We start from the raw sequence: 20,541 nt of genomic DNA on the forward strand, positions 1-20,541 counted from the left end.
TCTTTAAAGGAGAAATGTTAGCTGTTAGCTTGTCAGGATTATTTTTCACTGCTTGTGCTTCTTTGGAGTGTTTGCTTAATTCTGTGGAACATATTCCTTTAAACTCATCACATTGGTAACCATGAATCATCAACAAGAATCTTAGGGCTTCTCTGTTTTGTAATACTGCTTGTTCTATCCTATCAGCATCTGTTGAGAAATCATTAAGCATTTTGGCAATGATGTTTAGTTGCTCCTGCACCCAGTAGTTAAGCATTTGCACTAAACGTAATGCTCTGTCTACACCAACTGGGGAAAAAACTGCTGCTAGCAAATGTCCTGTATCACTCCAATGTTCTGTGGTGTTTTCCTCAGCTTGAGGACTAGACCACTTAACATGCTCTTGTATTGATTGTGTAAATTTGGTCAGCTGGCCTAAGTAACAAGGCCCACTTTTTACCTGGGCAGGTATTCCAGGCCATGCTCTATTACCACAAATTAAGAAATATCCAGGAGGCAACGCTCTTCTCTGGTTACCTTTTGTGCGAACCAATCTTGTTTTGGGGTAACTTGTATTTTGTGAACCAATAACATTCCAACACCAACTGCTATTGGTGTAACTCTTATTATGAGGAGTGACATCTGTGCTTCCCACAGGAAAATATTGCTGTGACCAGTGTTTGTTTGACCATTCTGAAACACTGGAATGCACAGGGTGAAATTCAACACATGACTCATTTCCAGGGAGAGCTCCTACTAACCTTAGCTCTTGTGGATCTCTCTCTAAGGAAGTATTTAATTGCCATATGATGTCTGCTATGGTTTCTCCAGTACCACTGCAGGACACTTTTGCTTCCTCAATACCAAAAGGAATGAAATCTTTGATGTTATGATAAGGTGTTCCTATAAGGCACACTTTGTTTGGTTCTCCTCCTTTAACCATGTTATCTGAGCAGAATTTTTTTAGATTTTCCTGTTGAGAAAGCATTATCCATACATTTTGATTAGTAACAGCAACAAGACAAGTTACAAATGCAAGAGATACACTTAGATACTCTCTGGATTTAACTACCCTTTGAATTATGGTGGCTAGATGCTTTCCATCTGGCTTCACCATAGCTGTGAAGGCTTCTGAAATGGCCTTTTGAGTTACCAGAGGCTTCCCTGTTCTAGGAAGGTTAGAAAAGACAGCTAAAGCAGCATTTTTGGATCTTTCAAATCCCTTTTTTACTACATCATGATTCCCAGCTCCCCCCAGCATGTCCCAAACAGAGGCTTCTTCCTGCGCTGTTGTTGAAGACTGCAGGTGCCAGTTTTCTGGCGCGGGGAAAGTCCCTACGGGCGCTGAGGGTTCCAGTGCCTGTGTTGGCAGCTGCGGGCAGTGCACGGCTATCGGGGAGGGAGTCCCCGCTGGTGCTGCAGAGCTTGTGTCCTGCGCGACTGGCGCTGTGGGAACTTGTTCTCGGGACGCTTGCGCTGTGAATGGCGCGCAGTGAAGGGAACGACCAGGGGGAGCTCCGCGGGTTCCGCTCCACTGGGGAGGAGTCTCTCCCCTCTCCATGACGCAGTCGATCCACGCAGGAGGTGGTGGGGGTGGCGCGGGAACTGATCCACCCCAGGGGCAGGCGAATTCGGAGCCGACTCTGGCCCCTGCGGGCTGCGGCGGACCCGCGCCTGGCGCATGCGCTGTGATTGGCAGGCAGTAGGGAGGGGGGTTGGGCGGTCCTGGCGCCTCGTGGTAAGGGCGCGCCGTTCCTTTGTTTGATTTCGTGGGCTTTGCGATCACGTGGTCTCTTTGTTTTCCTGGCCACGCGGTTTCGAGTCCTGCTGAAATGTCTCTCGCGGCCGCCTCTTGCCGCAACGGAGCGACTCCGGAGTACCCGCAGGGCGGCGGGGAGCATGGCGGCGGGGCGACCCCAGCCCCGAGGTACCCGCAGGGCATTGGCGGCAGCGGCGGCAGTGCCGGCGCCGAAGGTGGATGGACAGGGGGAGAGAAACTCCACGGGGTTTGTCCCCCCCTCCACATGTCTCTCTCAGCTGAGGGCATTCCCCATCGCACTTTCTCGGAGTTGGGGTTTAAATAAAAGTCACTCACGGTTTGGTTTTCTGCGGCGTGTCTCGTGGGGTTCCAAGGTTGCTGCTGAGGTCCGGCCGCTTCTACAGCGGCAGCCGGTGGTCTCATTTGCTGTGCACAGGCTGTTTCTTGGTAGTTGTAAGGCGGTGCAAAGACGACTTCTTGGCTTTTCGCGGCGACGAACGGCATGGAAAAGCTTTGATTCTATGGTTGCTGTGGTCTTGCCGGGTTTTCCGGAGCGGGAGTAGACGGTGCCGTGTGTGGGTACGGGAACGTTACAGCGCTGGCTCCGCGGCTCGGCTCTGGGCTCCGCGCTTGTGGATAGGGCGGCGGCGATGCCGAAGGGAATGGCAGTGGGGGTCCGACGGGCGGCACGGGTGGTGCCGAAGGGTACCATGGCGGGGGTTCCACGAGCGGCACAGGCAGCAGCGGTGTGGCAGAGGGGTACCACGACGGGGGTTCCGCGAGCGGCGGTGCCCATGGTGTTGCAGAAGGATGTTCAGGAGAAAAACTGCCCTACAGAAGAGGCTTTTTTCCTTTCTCTCAGGTAGCTTGAGGTTTTTATGGGCTCGTTCTACCTCTAACAGCATTTTCGTTATAGCTGCATATGACGGAGTAAGTGGCACAAATTCTTCGGGAGCAGTTTGCACTAAATTCCACAAATCTGCCCCAATATTGTCCCACAAGTCTATGGAAAACGTGGAGCTGGCATCGGTTAAGTGCCCCCGACTAAGGCACCAGTCCAAAAATTCCTGTAATGCTTGTCTTTCAATGTTTGTTTTTTTTAACACGAGCTAATTTTTCAAATTTATCAAGCAATACGTTCGTTTCAGTCGAATTGGAATTTCCCATGTTTCTTTAACTCACCGGTTTGAAGGTCGTCGTTCTTTCAGTCCACGTTCTTTCAGCAGCTGTCTAGGCCACTACAAAAAACTCCCAAGTTTACGGGAGACAGAAGCTCTCGGAGGCTTCTCCTTAAGGTTCTAGGCAGGTCTGCAGGTGGCTTCCATGTTCTGAGACACGCTGGGGTCCACCAATTGTTGCAAACCAGGGCCTAGTGAGACTGCGCACACCAATGCGATGTTCAAGCAAATCCAAAGTTTATTCAAAAACACAGGTATTTATCACCTTAAATGACTCCGCCCCAGGTACGGATTTCCGATTCCATAGGTTAAGGCTGGAAACATGTCCTTTTAAGGTGAAAACGAAACTTGTGGGGGTTGTCCTTCAGACCACCAGAATTAGCGGCAGCAACACTCATGGAATCAAAGGCCATTGTGACATTGCAGGGATTAATGGAACCAAAGAAACCCTGGGAGACTGGAACCTCATGGAATCAACGGGCCATAGTGAATTGTGAAGAGCCTTATGGAGACAAAGGGACCCTGGGGCACTGTGGAACCTCATGGAACCAAGGGGCCTTTGTGACTTGTGGGGACTCCTGGAATCAAATGAACCTCAGGACATTTTGGAACCTCATGGCATCAAGGGGCCTTTGTGGCACTGCAGAGCCTTATGGACCATGGCAGGATTTTCTGCCCTGATCAGGCCCAGAATCCACTCAGAGAAGGCAAACAATGCAGGCTCTCTGGGCTGAGTTACTGCTGGCACCAAGGGGCTGATTTGGTGTTGAATTCTGCTAAAACCAGCCTGGTTCACCAAACTGCAAATGCACATCCTGCTTTTTGGAACAGGATCTGACAGATCAGCTGCTCACTGGCCTGGAAATTCATGACTAGCAATCCCTCACTGTATAGCTCTAAAAGCTCTGTCCAACTTCCATATGGCATATCCCTTCACAGACTGTCTTGAAGCATGTGGAGCTTCTCCCATGAAGCAGGGACGGCTCTTCATGGTCACTGCCCAGGGGTTAAGGGAAGGAGAGAGATCTGCCCTCTTTAGTTGTGTGAGAGTTACATCAATCTCTGCTGAATGATAGTTTCTTTGCTGGCTTCAACACAACTCTTTTAAAATAACTGCTCTGACACAGTGCACTGCACTATTTTATGCTATAATATACTCTACTAGGAGGTTTTTAGCTTTTCCAGAGTGTACTGAATGTTTAAGTAAATGATTAAGATCTTTCATCTGTTCACTTGTCTGTTCTTTTGTCTGTTCATTTCTCATAACAAATAACTCATTTTATAGATCTGATTTGCCATCATTAAAACCTGTGGAAAAAAGTGATACAATCACACCTCTGTAATTCCTGAAATTTAAATTGCACAGTAAATCTGCAGCTAAGATTGGATTCAGTCACCCCCAGGCTCCTCTCTGAGAAGGAGTTTAGTAAGCAAGGGGTCCTTTCTGCCCCAACAGCTCAATGAGACACCTTCTCTAATAAACTCTGTCTAAAACTTATTACCTCTGTGACACCATAATCTTCCACACTATCCTAGGACTCCTTTGGTTCTATGAGGCCCTGCAATGTCACAGTGATCCCTTCATTCCATGAGGTTCTGCAGTGTCCCAAGTTCCCTTCAGTTCCATGAGGTCCCAGAGCACCAAAATGACCCTTTGATTCCATGGGGTTCTGAAGTGTCAGAGTGTCCCTTTTGTTCCATCACTGCGGAGAGCCACAATGAGCCCTTAATTCCATGAGGTTGCAGAGTTACAATGATCCCATTGTTTCAATAAGACTCTGCAGTGTCACAATTCCATGAGGTTCCACAGTGTCACACTGGTCCCTTGTGCTACTCAGGGCCCTGCACTGAGACAAAGGTCCCTTAAATCCATGAGATTCCACAGTGACCGTGTGATTCCATGAGGTCCTGCAGTGTCAAAGTGGTGGTTTCAGAGGTGGTGGAGCTTTATTTTTGTAGTTAGAAACAGAATGAGAAAGAAATAATGTCACCAAGGGCACCTTGGAGGTGCAGACTGGACATGGGAAGAAAGGAATTTCCCTCCAAGAGAAATGCTCTGATACAAAGTGTCACAAAGATGGAGTCTGGATGAGCCCAAGGCTTTATGGAGGAGCCAGGGAGGAGGGAGAGATGTCAGTGCAGGAAGGGGCCAGCGAGGTGGGGCAGCCGGGGGATGCCGACAGCCTGCAGGGAAAGGGGCAGGGCATGGACACCGTAGGACAGCCTGGGCTGGAGAGGAGACAGGGATGTGCAGAAGCTGAAAGGCCCCAAGAGAGGCAACTTGTGCAGGCCTTTGGCCATGGCTGCTGTGTGTGCCCCTATGGCATGAGGAGACAAGTGAGCCTTGCAGCCCTGGGGCCTCATTGCCTCCTTGTCCCTGCTCAGCAGCCTGGGAGGTGCCAGCCCATTTTTCTGCCCTTGGCATTGAACATCCCACATGCCAGTGCCCCAGGAAGAGCCCTGACCAGTGAGGGAGGGAATGGATCTCCTTTCTCAGGGGCTGGAGGTCAGGGCTAGGACCTTTGAATTCTGAAACACAGCGAGTTTAACTCATTATGAGAGACATCTTTGACTTGCTTCTCCATAACTGTCATCACTGCCTCCAGTTTTCTGGTCTAACTGGAGTCTGGGGACACTTTCTCAGACCTGTTCCTCAGTGGGACCCATTAGCACTACAAGAAACTTCAGTGTTTCAATGTCAATTTGAGTTCTTGAGAAGTTGTTTGAACTTAGTCTGATGGACTGAGTTTAATGTAAACAACATAAACTTGCCCTTGGCATTGCACATCCCACATCCCAGTGCCCCAGAAAGAGCCCTGAGGAATGAGGGAGGGCCAAGATCTCCCTTCCCAGGGCCTGGGAGTCACACCTTAGCCTTTTGAATTCTGAAACACAGCCAGTTTTATTAAACATGAGAGTCATCTTTCCCTTCCTTGTCCATACTTGTGCCATCACTCCTTCCAGTTTTCTGCTCTAACTGGAATCTGGGGCCAATTTCTCAGTCCCATCCCTCAGTGGGACCCATCAGCACTACAAGAAACTTCAGTGTTTCAATCTGCTTTGACTTCTGGAGAAGTTTGAACTTACTCTGATGGACTGAGTCTGTTGTAAACAACACAAACCCCCCAGAGGGCCATTAAATGCCCTGGGCTGTTGCTGTGCTGCTGAGCTGGGCCGGGCTCCTGGCACACAGGGAGCTCCTGGCAAGCGGGCAGCGCTGCAGAGAGACAGCTCTGCCCAGGAGCAGCTCCTGTGCACAGCCCAGCAGGGCTCAGGGCACTGCCAGGCCAGCTCAGGGACACCAGCAGGGCACAGACAGAGCTTAAAGGGGCTCAGCATTGGGAGGATGACTCAGAGCTCATGGAGGAGAAATCTTTGCAGTGCTGGACACGGTGAGTCTGTGGGTGCAGGGCAATGCAGGGGCAGCTCCTGGAGGCATCTCCTAAAGCTGGCCCAGCCCCAGCTGATGGGATGTGTGAGGAGGGGGCTGTTGGTGGACACTTTGGAATAGCTGTGGAGCCGGGGTGTGCAGCCAGGGGTGCCCAGGGCTGTGGTGCAGAGCTGGGTCCTGCAGCCTAGGGCGCTGTGCTGGGGAAGGGACTCTGCTGCCTGCCAGGGTCAGCTCTCAGCCGGCCTGGGGAGCTGCTCACAGGGCTGGGGAGAAGGGCTGTGGGGAAGGAGCAGCCCCTTGTAGGGAAGGGCAGGATCCTTCTACTGTCAAAATTGTGCTGTAGGGGCAAGGGCTACTTATAGCTCCAGATCAATGCAGAAAAATTCCCAGGGGCATTTGCAGGAAGCACAGCATGAGGGAGGTTGCCTTATAGGGAAAACTCCTTTTCTTACAGTTTTGCCCTCTGGATTGTCTGGGTAGGAAACGAGACAGAAATTCATCTCTGAGCTGAGCAAGAGACTCTAAAACCTATAAACTGTTGCTTTTAGAGGTGCAGGAAGCAGAGACTACCACAAACCACCACAGAGAGGCTCACAGGCAGCATCAGTGTTGCTTTTGCAGACTCCTCCACGTTGCTCTGACACTGGCATCAGAGCCTGCCCAGCCAGAGCTGCCCCTGGACAGTGCCCTGTGCTGGGAGCGCTCTGCAAGGCAGAGCTGAGCACCCAGGGCTGGGATGGGCTCTGGGAGCCCTGGGCACAGGGAAGCAGCTGCTGGCAGGGACAGCTCCAGGCAGCAGAGCCCTGGGCAGGGAGTGGGGCAAAAGTTAACCCAAACACCCCTGGGGGAGGGGGCATACAGGTCACTCTGGGGGGCCTTCCCTGCATTTCTACTGAGCACTGTGTGCTGGGCCAGGAAAATGAGGATTCCTCCAGGGGGTCAGAACCTTCACCAGATGTGTCTTCTGAGTCATGAGTGCAGAAGTGGAAGTTTTGCATTCAAGGTGGGTTCCATCTGAATGTCCCTTTTGAATGTCAGAGCTGTAACAAAAAATTTCCATGTCAGCAGATTGACTCCTTGGCAGAACATTTGGTAACATCTGACACATTGATTTTGGTTAAAAACAGACTGGTTTTGTCAGAGAGCTTTAGGCTTAATTAATCCCTGTGTTTTCCTTTTCGGAACAGACCGTCTTCTAAGAAACAACACATGTCCAACAGCAGCTCCATCAGCCAGTTCCTCCTCCTGCCATTGGCAGACACGCGGCAGCTGCAGCTCCTGCACTTGTGGCTCTTCCTGGGCATCTCCCTGGCTGCCCTCCTGGGCAACGGCCTCATCATCAGCGCTGTAGCCTGCGACCACCACCTGCACACCCCCATGCACTTCTTCCTGCTCAACCTGTCCCTCACAGACCTGGGCTGCATCTGCACCACTGTCCCCAAAGCCATGCACAACTCCCTCTGGGACACCACAACCATCTCCTACATGGGATGTGCTGCGCAGGTCTTCTTTCTATTCTTTCTTATTGGAACAGAGTTTTCCCTCCTCACCATCATGTGTTACGACCGCTACGTTGCCATCTGCAAACCCCTGCACTACGGGACCCTCCTGGGCAGCAGAGCTTGTGCCCACATGGCAGCAGCTGCCTGGGCCTGTGGCTTTCTCAATGCTCTGCTGCACACAGCCAATACATTTTCCCTGCCCCTGTGCCATGGCAATGCCCTGAGCCAGTTCTTCTGTGAAATCCCTCAGATCCTCAAGCTCTCCTGCTCACACTCCTACCTCAGGGAACTTGGGCTCATTGTGGTTAGTGTCTGTTTAGGTTTTGGCTGTTTCATTTTCATAGTTTTCTCCTATGTGCAGATCTTCAGGGCTGTGCTGAGGATCCCCTCTGAGCAGGGACGGCACAAAGCCTTTTCCACGTGCCTCCCTCACCTGGCCGTGGTCTCCCTGTTTGTCAGCACTGGCACATTTTCCTACTTGAAGCCTCCCTCCATCTCCTCCCCATCCCTGGATCTGACATTGTCAGTTCTGTACTCGGTGATTCCTCCAGCACTGAACCCCCTCATCTACAGCCTGAGGAACCAGGAGCTCAAGGATGCCGTGAGAAAAATGATGACTGGATGCTTTTCAGCAGCAAGAACCTCCCAGTTTTCTTCTGTACAGTGTTCACAATAAAACTCATGACAGGCTCATTTTGCCTTCCCAGGTTTTTCTTGGTGGTCAGTGGTTTGGTTTTTTCCTAAGGTTGTTCTCAATGAAATTATGTTATTCATCCTCTCATCTAAATCACTGTCTCGTTTATTAATTTAACTCTTTCAATCTTTAATTGAGTAATTTTGCTATCTTTATATTTAAACAAAATAAACTCTCTTGCAGTAGCCTTGTGTGTCTGAGGAGGTCATTGGAGATCATTGGATTTTTCCTTTGAGAGTTTCAGGCACCTACTGGGCAATTCCATGTGTGCAGGGAAGGGCAAAGAGTCCCAGCACAGCAGCACTGCCAGGGAGCACCAGCACTGGGCCTTTGCTGTCCTGCTCTCTTTCCACTTGTACACTCTCCTGCAGAGCCCCTGGGCTGGACTAAGGCCTTGGTCCTCTGCCAGCTGGGACACAGACCTGCTGCATGTCCATCCTGGGCTCACAGGCAGGGACAGGCCATGGGCACTGCTGGGACACAGCTGGGCTCCACAACAGCAGCTCCATCAGGAAAGGGCTTCTCCTTAGCTCAGGACATGCAGCCTTAGGGCTTTTTGCAAAGTCACCCTCAAGAACATGCCAAGGGATAGACTCTATAGAGGCTCCTTGTTTGCTTATTCTCCAGGGGCTCTAAACCTGCATGTGAACCAGCAAACAGAGCCCTGTAACTGCAGGGGCTACAGCAGGAAACAGGGAAATGATCTGGTGAGTGTTCCGTGTAACCCTCAGTGAACACACTACTGCTACCCATGACAACAATAGCAGTAATAAAAGCTGGAACTATAACAATAAACTCCACAAGAAGCACATGAGGAGCACAACACCATTGCTCCACTGCTCACCACTCAGTGCCCAATGCCCAGCCCAGCCCAGACACAGATCAGCCCTTCCTGACCAACCCCCCATTAACACCCTGAGCACGGCCCTGCACCAATGGGAACATCCCTTGGGCCAGTTGGGCTCAGCTGTCCTGGCCCTGCTCCCTCCCACCCCTGTGACCCTGAGGAGATCTTTGGAGGCCATGATCTCACAAACTTCTCACAGATTCCAAGTCAAAACCCAAACCCAAAGCACCTTGAAAAACCTGTAGCCCCTGAAGCTTTAAGGAGGCCCCCAAGGGCCAATCCTGACAAAGCCTCCCCAGGGACTCGCCCCAGCAGAGCCTTGGAAGCCACGACTGCAGGGAGGCAAAGGCTCTGGGCAGCAGCTCAGGTGCTGAGCCAAGCCTGGCTTGGCTGGAGGCAGCAGAAAGGCCCAGCCCTGACCCTCAACCTGGAGAAGGCACATCCTGTCCCTCACACCTTCCTCAGGGCTCTGCTGGGGGCACTGGCATGAGGGGTGATGCTGAGGGCAGGACAAGAGAAAGAGAATCAGGAGGGGAGGGGGCAGACCAAGAAGCCAGTCTTTCAACAAAGAAATTGAAAGGTGTGACACAAATGAAAACAGGAAACCAAAGTTACCTGGTCCCTGAACTCAACAAAACTTTCAAACTTGTGAAAAGATTCCAGCTGCCAGCCAGGTGAGTGGATTTCCACCTGGCTGCTTCCATGCTGGAATAGTGGGGCTGATAGTCAGCAGTTGCAAGCTCATGAAGCGCAAAAGCTGAGATTCCTTTGCTAGAGATTAGGAAATTGAAAGAGGAATTGGAAAAGGAGAAATTTAGAGTCTCTGGAGATGACTCTTCTCCAGAGTGAGGGCAAGAGATCCATTTCAGGAAGATGTCATGAACTCCCCAGGAAAGTGGAGCTCTGGAAACAAAGGTATCCAGTACTTGAGGGAATTACCTGTGCTGGAAATCATCTATAGTGACCTAAAAAGTGAAAACACCCGTAAAGACTCAGAGGATGTTCCTTGCACAATGGGCATGAGGAGGTTCAAAGCACTCCTGGATCACGTTCCAACAGCCTGATGGCATCGTATTCCCCCCAAAGGGATGCACCAGGAGATGGCACCCTCCTGGCTCTGAAATATACAAGAAACTCTGGGCACTTCCTCACCCCCACGGGCCAGCAGCTCAGCTCTCAGGGGCAGCCCAGGAGATCAGTCCTCTCCTCCCCAGCCAGAGGGAAAGGGAGCCCCAAGCACAGGCCACGTGGTGATTTCTGGTTCTTTCTGCATGGCCAGAGGGAGACATGAGGAAGTGGGATGGTGAACCCACCTTTGAGCTGGGAGCCCATGGAGGTGAACTGAGAGGGAAGAGAGCTGCGGAGAAGGGATCAGCCAAGAAGGATGTCCATGTAGTTGCTGCAGGGACACAAGAAGGCAATCAGGGATCTCCCAGGCATAAAAAGACGAAATGAGGGCATTTGATCCTAGTGAGAGGACTTGTGGTCTGGCATCACAGAGGTCAGAGAGTGAATACTCTGGCCAAGGACAGGAGTAGAGGGTCCCTGCCTTTGGCCAGGAGGAGGAAAGGGATGACCAGGCACACTGCACTGTGTGGATTCGATGGCCTGGCACAGCAGATCCACAGAGGTGTAAAGCTTTAGTAGACACTGGTGCCCAGTGCACACTGATGGCATCAGGGCACAGGAGTGCAGAACCCTCTGGATCTCTGGAGTGGCAGGGGGATGTCAGGAGCTGTCTGTGTTAGAGACTGAGGTCAGTTTAGGAGGGGACAAGTGGGAAAAGCCCTCCATTGTGTATGGCTCAGACTGACCTTGTTTTCTGGACACTGCTCAAGGTGCCCCAGGACACTCATCACAGACCAGCCCCTCCCAATGACCATTCCCAGCACTGGTTTGTCACCCAACTCTGAGAGGTGGTTTGTTCCTTCACAGAGGGACATCAAGTGACTGAGCCAGAAGTCCAAGAGATCCCAATTCTTTGTCCCCTCAGGTACAGCATCGTCTGTGCCACCAAGGGCTGTGAGCAGACCTGCTGTGCTGAGGCTCTGGGGCCTCGTGGCCTCCTGGCACAGCCCCAGGAAGGCTGGGCACTGTCACCCCTTGTCCTACCCTCAGCATCACCCCCCTTGCCAGTGCCCCCAGCAGAGCCCTGAGCAGGACGTGAGGGACAGGATGTGCCTTCCCCGGGCTGGGGGTCAGGGCTGGGCCTTTCTGCTGCCTCCAGCCAAGCCAGTCTTTGCTCAGCACCTGAGCTGCTGCCCAGAGCCTTTGCCTCCCTGCAGTCATGGCCTCCAAGGATCTGCTGGGATGAGTCCCTGGGGAGGCTTTGTCAGGAATGGCCCTTGGGGCCTCTTTAAACCTTTAGATGACCCCAGGTTTTTCAGAGTACTTTGGTTTTGCTTTTGATTTGGAGTCTCTCAGAGGTTTGTTCAATCAAGGCCTCCAATTATCAGCTGTAACAAGTCCCTTGAGATTCTTGATCAGTATCAACACTCAGTGGGGCTTGTTAATGCTTCAAGGTACTCAAAGCTTATTGAAGTATTTCTTTTTGACACCCAGTCTGTGAGAGGTTTGTGAAATCACGGCCTGCAATGATCTGCTTTAATTAGTCCCTTGAGAGGCTTTGTCAGTAACAGCCCACAGTGAGGCTTGTTAATGCTTCAAGGGACTCAACATTTATTAAGATACTTTCCCTTTCCTTTTGAAACTGAGTCTATGAGAGGTTTGTTCAATCAAAGCTTCCAATTATCTCCTCCTACCAGTCAGTGAAGAGCCTGTATTGGGAATGGCCCTCAGTGGGACCCATTAGTGCTTTGAGATACTTTGTGATTTTCTTCTGGCTTTGACTTATGGAAAGGTTTGTGCAATCTCCTCTCAGGTCCTGAGGTTCAAGGGCTCAGCACCAAATGCACCACGGGGCTTGTTAAGATAAAGCAAAACCTAACAGATCATGGCTCTTTCTGAGTTTGTCCTCTAATCAAGGAGAGTTAATTAAGTAATTTCCCTACTACAGTTTTGAAGAAAGATTTCAAAGAGCTTCTAACAAATGTGTATTTCTATTTTAAATGATATGGATAATTACTTTTCTTTTTAGGGAAGAGGTGATTGCAGCATTCTCTGATTGATGTTGACCAAGGTTCCCTCCTGAAAGGTTTGGACTAATTGGAGATCGATCCCTTCAGGTCTGACAGTGTGGACAACCTTGCTCCACACCTCCCCAGCCCCATCATGTCCCTCATCAGTCAACTGGGACCTGCTTTGCTCTGAGAACTGGCTGAACACAGGCAAGAGTGATTTTTCCTCTATTTTTGCTGCAATCTGAAACTCACAAGTTTCACCATTGAAAACAAACACGCTCCTCGGACTTTCACCTCACATCCCCCCAATTTTACCCCAAATCCCCAGGATTCCACTCAAAATCCCATAATTACCCTCAAAATCCCTTTAATTCCACCGAAAGATACCCTGATTTTCACCTCATACCACAATGGTTCTTCTCCAAGTTGCTTTAATTCCAACTCATATCTCTATAAACCCATCAAAGTTTTGCTGATTTTGCCCCAAATCTCCCGTGTCTTCCACCCAAAATTCTATTAATTCCACATAAAACTCCTCTCATTTACCCCCAAATCCACTTAATTTTCCTGAAGATCTCCATTATTTTTGCCCAGAGTTCCCTTAATTCCATCTATAACCTCCCCAATCCCATATATTTCACCAAAAATTACTTGAATTTCACCTAAAATTTCTCAATTCTCTTTATTTCCACCTCAAATCTTCTTAACTACGTGCAATATTTCCTTATTTCTACCCAACATATCCCTAATTCAACCCCAAATATCTGACCTCCACTCAAAAATACCTTTTTCCCTCTTACAATCCCAAGTAATTCATCCCAAATCCTGAAGGTTCCACAGAAATCCCCTTAATTTCACATAAGGATTATTTAATTCCATCCCAAATCCCTTTAATTCCACCCAACCTCTCCTAATTTCACCTCAAATCCACTGAATTCCACTCTGAATTCCCTCAAATCCACACAAAATCCCTTCCCCAACTCACCAGCCCCCCAAGTGCCCCCAAATCCCCCCCAACCCGCAAGTGTCCCTTTGGAGCCCCAAATCCCGGGAAAGGGCCCATGGGAAGGGGGGCTGGGGGGCTTTGGGGAGGTTGGGGTGGATTTGGGGGCCTGGAAGGCACTTGGGGGGCACTTGGGGGTCCCATTGGGGTCTGAGGGGCATTTATGGGGCACTGGGAAAGAACTTGGGTGTCCGAGGGGACCCCTTGGGGGGTCACTCGAGTGTCCAGGAACAGAATCTGGGGGTCCAAAGAGGGTTTTAGTGGTCACTTCTAAGACCCGGAGGAACTTGGGGGTCACTTGGGGGTCCAGGGAGGTGATTTGGGGGTCCTGAGTGGGTATTGGGGGAGCACTTGGGAGTCCTGGGGCCCTTCTGGGGCAGTTTGGGGTCCGGGGGACACTTGGGGGGCTGCAATGGGGGTGGGACCGACCCGATTGGGCTTGGGGGGGGGGGGGGGCGGGAGTTGTAGTCCCGCCTGTGATTGGCCAGAGCGGGCCGCGGTGCATGACGGGAGATGTAGTGCGGGACAGGGTCAAAATGGCGCATACGCCATGTCCCGTCACCGCCCGCTGCATTCCTGAACGCTGATTGGCTGCAGGCGATGACGGGCAGGCGCAGCGCCCAATCAGAGGCGGCGCAGACGGAGGGCGGGACTCGACGGCGCTGCCGGGAGAGGTGAGCAATGGCGGTGCCATAGGGAGGTTTGGAAGATAATTGGGAACATTTAGGAAATATTCGGGGACTCGGGGAGGGCTTTGGGGATCCCTCACGACCCACCCACCCCCCACAGACCCGCGGGACCCCCCCGGGACCGTGTTGGCCGTGACGGTGAAGGAGCCGGGTAAGCCCCTCCCCCCACCCCGGGATCCGCCTCGGGACCCCCCAAAATCACCCAAAAAAATCCCTGAGACCCCAAAACCGCCCACCTGGGACCTCCCAAACTGCCTCGGCCCCCCAGGATGACCCAAATCGCATTCTGAACGCTCTGGAGCATTTGAAACACTTCGGCCCCCCCCAAACGCCTCAGAGACCCCCTAAACCCCCTCCTAGACCCCCCCCCAACCTCTTTCAGAGCGTCTAAACTGCCCAGAACCCACCGAACTACCCTCAGGCTGTGCTGTATTTCCTCCCAGACCCCCCCAAACCACCGCAGGACCCGCCAAAATCCCTTTCTGAAGCAACCAGACCTGCCAAATTCCCTCAACCTCCCCCCAGACCCCCACCCAGACCTCTCCAAACTGCCCCAAGACTCCCAAACTACCTCAAACTCCTCCTAAATTCTCTCCCAGTATCTCCAAACTGCCCCAAGGCCCTCAAACTACTTCCAAAACTCCCCAAACTAGGCCAGGATCCCCCTAAACCCCCTCCCAGAACCCTCATACTGCTCCCAGATCCCCCAAAACCATCTCTGGGTCCCCCAAACCTTTCTCAGGACCCCCACACTGCCCTCAGACCCCCCCATACCACCCCAGGACCCCCCAAACCCTTCCCTGGCCCTCCAAAGTACTTCTGGACCTCCAAACTGCCGTCAGACCCTCCAAAACAACTATAGGACCCCCCAAACTCTGTCCCAGGCCCCCCAAACTGCCCCAAGAGGCCCCTAAAACACCTCAGGAGCCCCAAACTGGGATCTGGAAGTGACAGGTGAAAGAGAGAGAACTGAAGCTGAGTGAGACACGTGGGCAGCCTGAAAAAACTGGAAAATGGGGTTTATTTGTTTTTTTTTTCTGCAAGTTGAAAGGGAAAAATTGGGGATGATTTTCTTGAAAAAGGGAACGGTGTGAGTGAGTGAGGAGTGACCTCAGTGTGGGGAACAAAGGGAGTCACCCTCAAAGGGGCTTTGCTTCGGGAGCATCTCTGGATGCTGGAAAATCCTGGGATCCTCCCATCCCCCCAGATGGAGGTGCCTGGCACAGATCCCCTAAAACCCCAAACCATCAAGATTTGGCCAAAACCCCCTCCAAAATATGCAGATTAAGGCCAAAGGAATTCAAAGCACCAAAATTCACCTCCAAATTTGCTCTCTCTGGTCTCTCCACTTTGGGGTTCTCGGGGTCCCCCCTGTCCAGGCTGTTGGGGGTGCCTTGTGTTTTGGGGGCCCCTCTCTGGGGTTCTGCCTTTTCCAGGCTGCTGGAGATCCCGGGAATGCCAGGGGTCCCCACTCTGTGATCTGACCCCTTTGGGGTTCTGGGATTCCCCCTCTCCAGGGTCCCAATTAGGAATGCCGAGGGTGCCAGAGGTCCCCTATGCCCTGACTCCCATCTCCGGGATCCCCCGTGGGATCCCAAAAAGGAGATCCCGGAAATGGGGCACCCTCAGGACCCCTGGCATCCTGGGGGGGGGGACCCCAAACTGGGGGACCCCAGAGAGGAGGGACCCCAAGAAACCCAAAGTGGGGAGACCAGAGAGGAGGGACCCCTTTGATTCCCAGGACCCCCGGCAGCCTGGAGAGGGCAGGGACCCCAGAGAGGGGGAATCCTCAATCGACGTGGGACCCCCAGCGGCCAAGACAGGGGAGACCCCCAGAACCCCAAAGTAAAGAGACCAGAGAGAGGAAACTCCTGAGAGAGAATTTTTTTTTTTACTTAATCTTACTGTTTTGGAGGGTTTTAAGGGCACAAGCTGCCTGGTGGATTCCAGAGATGGACTTGGGCAGGAGGATCCCCCAACCTTATTTTTGCCCCCAAACCAGGATTTCTCCTTCCCAAAGCTTGTCGGGATGGAGGAAGAGGCTGCGAGAAAGAGGAAGGTGCCCCGGAACCCCCAGGCAGGTGAGGAGGAAGTCAGTGCCCCTTTGCCCCTCCCTTGTGCTGCATCTTCCAGCCCAGCATGGCCCCGGCTGCAGGACAACCCCGCTGCCGACGCCGTCCTGCCGGGGCCGGGTTTGGGGGGATGTCCTTTGCCTTCCCTGTGGGCTGGAGGCAAATGCCCTGCCTGTCCTTGTTCCTTCCTGCCCCAGGCCCTGAGCTGAGCACGGAGAGCACAGAGGACAATTCCCCCCGGCAAAACCTGCTGGCAGAGGCTGTTTTGAACGGCTTCACAGACCAGGAAGTGAGTGGGGAGGAAAATCCACGAAGATCTGCCAGCAGGAGAATCTCCAAAACTAGACCTGTGTGCTCTGAGGAGGAAAAACCAACCCAGTGCCTCAAAGATGGCCGTGGCTTGAGCAGGTGCTCTGACCCAGTGATGCAGCAGCGACATCACTCAAGGGAGAAGCGCTACAAGTGCTTGGAATGTGGGAAGAACTTCAGCCAGAGCTACAGCCTGATCCGCCACCAAATGATCCACACTGGGGAATGGGCCTACAAGTGTGGGGAATGTGGGAAGGGCTGCAGCTGCACCTCTGAGCTGATCCGCCATCAAAGGATCCACACCGGGGAACGTCCGTACGAGTGTTCGGAGTGCGGGAAGAATTTTAGGACCATCTCACAACTCTTCTCACATCAGCGCACACACACAGAGGAGAGGCCCTTCTGCTGCACCCACTGCAGAAAGAGATTCAAACAAAACTCCCACCTCGTCACCCACTGGAGCACCCACACTGGGGAGAGGCCATACAGGTGTGAGGAGTGTGGGAAGAGCTTCACCCGGAGCTCTGTCTTGACCAAACACCAACGGACCCACCAATAAGGGAAGCCCTCAGAGTGCCCAAACTGCGGGAACAGCTTCGTCTGCTGGTCCAGCTCCATCACCCATTGGAGTACCAATGTTGAATGATCCACAGTGACCCACATTGAGCACAGACTTGGTAACCCATGTTGGGTAAAGACCTGGTGACCCACTTAGGGTAGAGTCTTGGTGACCAACATTCCTGGTGACTCACATTGGGAAAACACCTGGCTGGTGGTCTCCTCATCCTCCTGGTTCCCTGTAGGCACCTGGGTGAACAGAGTGGGAGGAACATCCATCAGGACACAGAGCTGACCTTGAAAATCCTGTGGGATGAGGGGATTTGATGGCTTTAGGCCTGTGGCAGGACATCCCTCATTGGAATGTCCAAGCAAACAATGCCCTGTTTGCAAATGTATCAGTGGTTGGCTGAGGGGACTCCACTCTGGTTTCAACCCCAGATTAACATCCTGATGGTGAGGCAACCCCAGGAGTCAAATGGCTGTCAGTCAATTCCTTTATACTCTAAAGGTCCAATCCCCTTTCACAGGGGCAGGTTCTTCCAACATATCCCTTCTTGGGGTGTGTGTGTGGAGATTCCTCCCTTAGGGTGGGAACCCCCACCAAGGTCACTCCTCGAGGCTGAGGGCAGAGATCTCCCCAGGTCCCTTGGGCTGGGTGAGTTCCATTGATCTCTACTTAATAATTCTTTCTTTTGTGATAGCTTTGGTAGAATTGCTTCATCAGTTGCTCTAGGATGGTGCACTGTCCTGTCTCACACTATACTGCTGGTATATTGTGTAGTAAATAATTTTGATTGACATCTTTTCTCTCATCATTTGTAATAATAAATAAACCCTAAGCCTTCCATTTTCCCCCCTGCCCCAGGGTGCCCCCCCGCCCTCCAGCAGCCCCAGCACCCCAGAGCAGGTTGGGAGCTCAGGGAGCCACCCCAGAGCCCCCTTTTCCAATCCCCCGTCTGCCCAAAGACCCCCATGGGACTGTCCATCCTGCCAGCCACCCCCCCTCTCTTTTCCACCCTTCTGCCTATTCCTCCCTTTTCCCATTGTCCCCTCAATCCCCAGCCCCCCCCAAGATCAGTTTGGGGGTCACAGCTCACACTTTCCCTCTTCTCCCACCCCTTACAACTCATCCCCCCAGTGCCCATCCACCTCCTGATCAGTTTTGGGGGTCCAACCCTCCCTTTTTCCTCACTTTTCTGACCTCCCCCATCCCTTTTCCCATTCTCCCCAGTCCTCAGTTTCCAGCCCCACTCTGTTTTCAGAGGGGTCCTACTCCCCTCCTGCTCACTGTGGGAATCCAACCACCCCTTTTATCCCCTTCCCCTCAGACCTTTCCCACCATCCCCTCCTCCCACCCCCCACCCTGCTCACCCAAGAGATCCTCACCCACAGCCAGGGGGTCCCAGCACCACCAGTGCCCCTAAAGGTCCCCCCAGAAGGGGGTTTGGTGGGGACCTTGGTGGGCTCTGAGTGTGTTTGGGGGGTCTTTGCATGTTTTGCGGCAGTTTAAGGGGGTGCAGCTAATTGAGAAGTATCTGGTGAGATTTGATGTATTTCTGGAGGATTGAGAGTTGTTTGAGAGTTCAGGGGGATTTGGGGGGAGTTCAGTGGTGTTTTAGAATAATTAAGAAATATCTGGGAGACCTCAGGTGTTTTTGGAGTGTTTGGGGAAGAATCAAAGGATTTTTGGGGAAGAATCAGGTATTCCAGGAGGTTTCAGTTATTCTGGGAGAATTCCGATACTGGGGGAGGGATCAGAGTTACTGTGGAATGAATTCAGGGATATTTTGGGATAATTGGTTTCTATTGGGATACTCCCACATGTGAGTCTCTGTCTGTGCTTCCCTCCCAGCTCAGATCTGCTCTGGCAGTCCCTGAGCCCTCAGTCCTGCCCCAAACTGCGGCCCTGGGGGCAGCTCTTTGGGTGACGTGGGGCAGCAGAGACCCCCCGGTGCGGCTCTTTCAGTGCAGGAAAGCCCAGGAGGGGCTGGAATCTCCCTTATCCCGGGCCGTGGGATGGAGGGCCCGGCACAGCATCCTCGGGGCTTTGGCAGAAAGGCTGCAGTGGGGAGGGACAGAGCGAGGGGGAGGGACTGACACACACCACTCATCTCTTGTTTGTGCCACTGGTGTGACACCCCCTTGTCCCCCTGAGTCCCGAGACAGATCCAGCAGCTCAGCGCCTGCTCTGCGCTCAGCCCCAAGCCCGGGATGGGCCGTAGGGTCTGGGACACAGCCCCGCTCTGGGGGGCACAGCCCCGCTCTGGGGGGCAGAGCCGCTGCTGGGGGCACCGGGGGGGCCGGGGGCCTTTATCCCCCTGGTGCAGCTCCGAGCGCCCGAGGGCACAGCCCTGGTTTGTGGGGCTGAGTCACAGCAACCCACCCAGGGCCGCACTGTGAGCCAAAGTGCCTTTATTGACACCGTGGGCAGGCACAGGGGCTGTGTCTGACACGATGCAGCTCCCCAGGAGTCAAATTTGGGCCGGTTTAGGAGGGGAATTTCACTGAGGACACCGGACATTCCGTGGTGCAGATCCATCTGAGTGACATCAATCACTGCACATCCTTCCAAGCTACACAAACATCTTGTGAATCACCTGAGACACACATTTTTAGGGCTTAGGCAAGTGGTTAAAAGACTGAATGTCTTGTGTCTATGCATTTCTTTTCTAACTAGACATTGTTTACTGGTTGCAGCCTCTGGGACAGAGGTGTTTTGATTTATTTCTTCCAAATGCAGGACTAAACTCTTTCAAGGTTTTCTTTATCTAAAACTCTGTATGGTTAAAAAAAAATTGTTTTATCGTTTTACTGTTGTTTGTTCAGAAATTCCTGTCTCCTGCTTATCTTTGATAGAAAAACAGAAAACATTTGTCTTTTCCCAGGGTTCAGGCCAGTTCCTAATGAACAAACCCTCCTAAGTCGCTCTCAGCAAGTCCCACTATAGCAAGCCTGGCTTCAGGGCTGCCCTCCCACCCCCAGGTTCCAGCTGGTTTGGGGGCTGCAGCCCTGCTGGGGCTCGGGGCTCGCTGCGGGCAGGGGGGGGCAGGAGCGGGGTCCACAGTGTCCCCCCGTGTCCCCTCCCTAGGGGCTGTGTCCCCCCAAGTCCCCCATGTCCCCTCCCCAGATACCATGTCCCCCTGTGTCCCCTCTGTATCCTCCCATGTCCCCCCGTGTCCCCTCCCCAGATCCCGCACAGGGAGTGGCTCCCCAACCTCTCCTTCCTGCGGACCCCCCGGCGGGCTCGGAGCGAGTTTGTGCCTCGGGGATGGCCACAAACATCGCGTTCCTTCCCGGGTGTGACAGGCCGAGAGTGACACGCTCGGGACAGACATCGATTCTTTGTTACTGCAGAGCTGGCCCGGGGCTGCTTCACAAATCCAGCACCAACTGGCAAAGCTTTTTACCATTTCTACATCTTGACAAACAAAGCTAAACAAGCTTGCAAGCAGCTGCGAGACATTAAAGCTCAACAGA

At 52.7% G+C, this 20,541-nt stretch overlaps 2 protein-coding genes across 2 annotated transcripts in view; one reads left to right on the plus strand and one right to left on the minus strand.

Moving 5' to 3' along the window:
- Positions 1–20,541, minus strand: part of LOC139673810 (zinc finger protein 850-like) — a 1,066,517-nt gene that overhangs the window by 369,349 nt on the left and 676,627 nt on the right. The gene's annotated exons all lie outside the window — the stretch shown is intronic.
- LOC139673903 (zinc finger protein 397-like) lies at positions 14,235–17,576 on the plus strand. Its single transcript, XM_071559835.1, has 3 exons — positions 14,235–14,273; positions 16,125–16,203; positions 16,392–17,576. Exons 2-3 carry the CDS (start codon positions 16,152–16,154, stop codon positions 17,060–17,062), a joined length of 723 nt encoding a protein of 240 aa, XP_071415936.1. The 5' UTR covers positions 14,235–14,273; positions 16,125–16,151; the 3' UTR covers positions 17,063–17,576.

This window comes from Pithys albifrons, chromosome 7, assembly GCF_047495875.1.
Source record: "Pithys albifrons albifrons isolate INPA30051 chromosome 7, PitAlb_v1, whole genome shotgun sequence".
Classification (NCBI taxonomy): Eukaryota; Metazoa; Chordata; class Aves; order Passeriformes; family Thamnophilidae; genus Pithys; species Pithys albifrons.

Coding starts and splice junctions, on each gene's coding strand:
- LOC139673903 (XM_071559835.1), top strand. CDS start 16,152: ATGGAGGAAGAGGCTGCGAGAAAGAGGAAGGTGCCCCGGAACCCCCAG. Junction 16,204..16,391: donor GCCCCGGAACCCCCAGGCAG/GTGAGGAGGAAG, acceptor TTCCTGCCCCAG/GCCCTGAGCTGAGCACGGAG.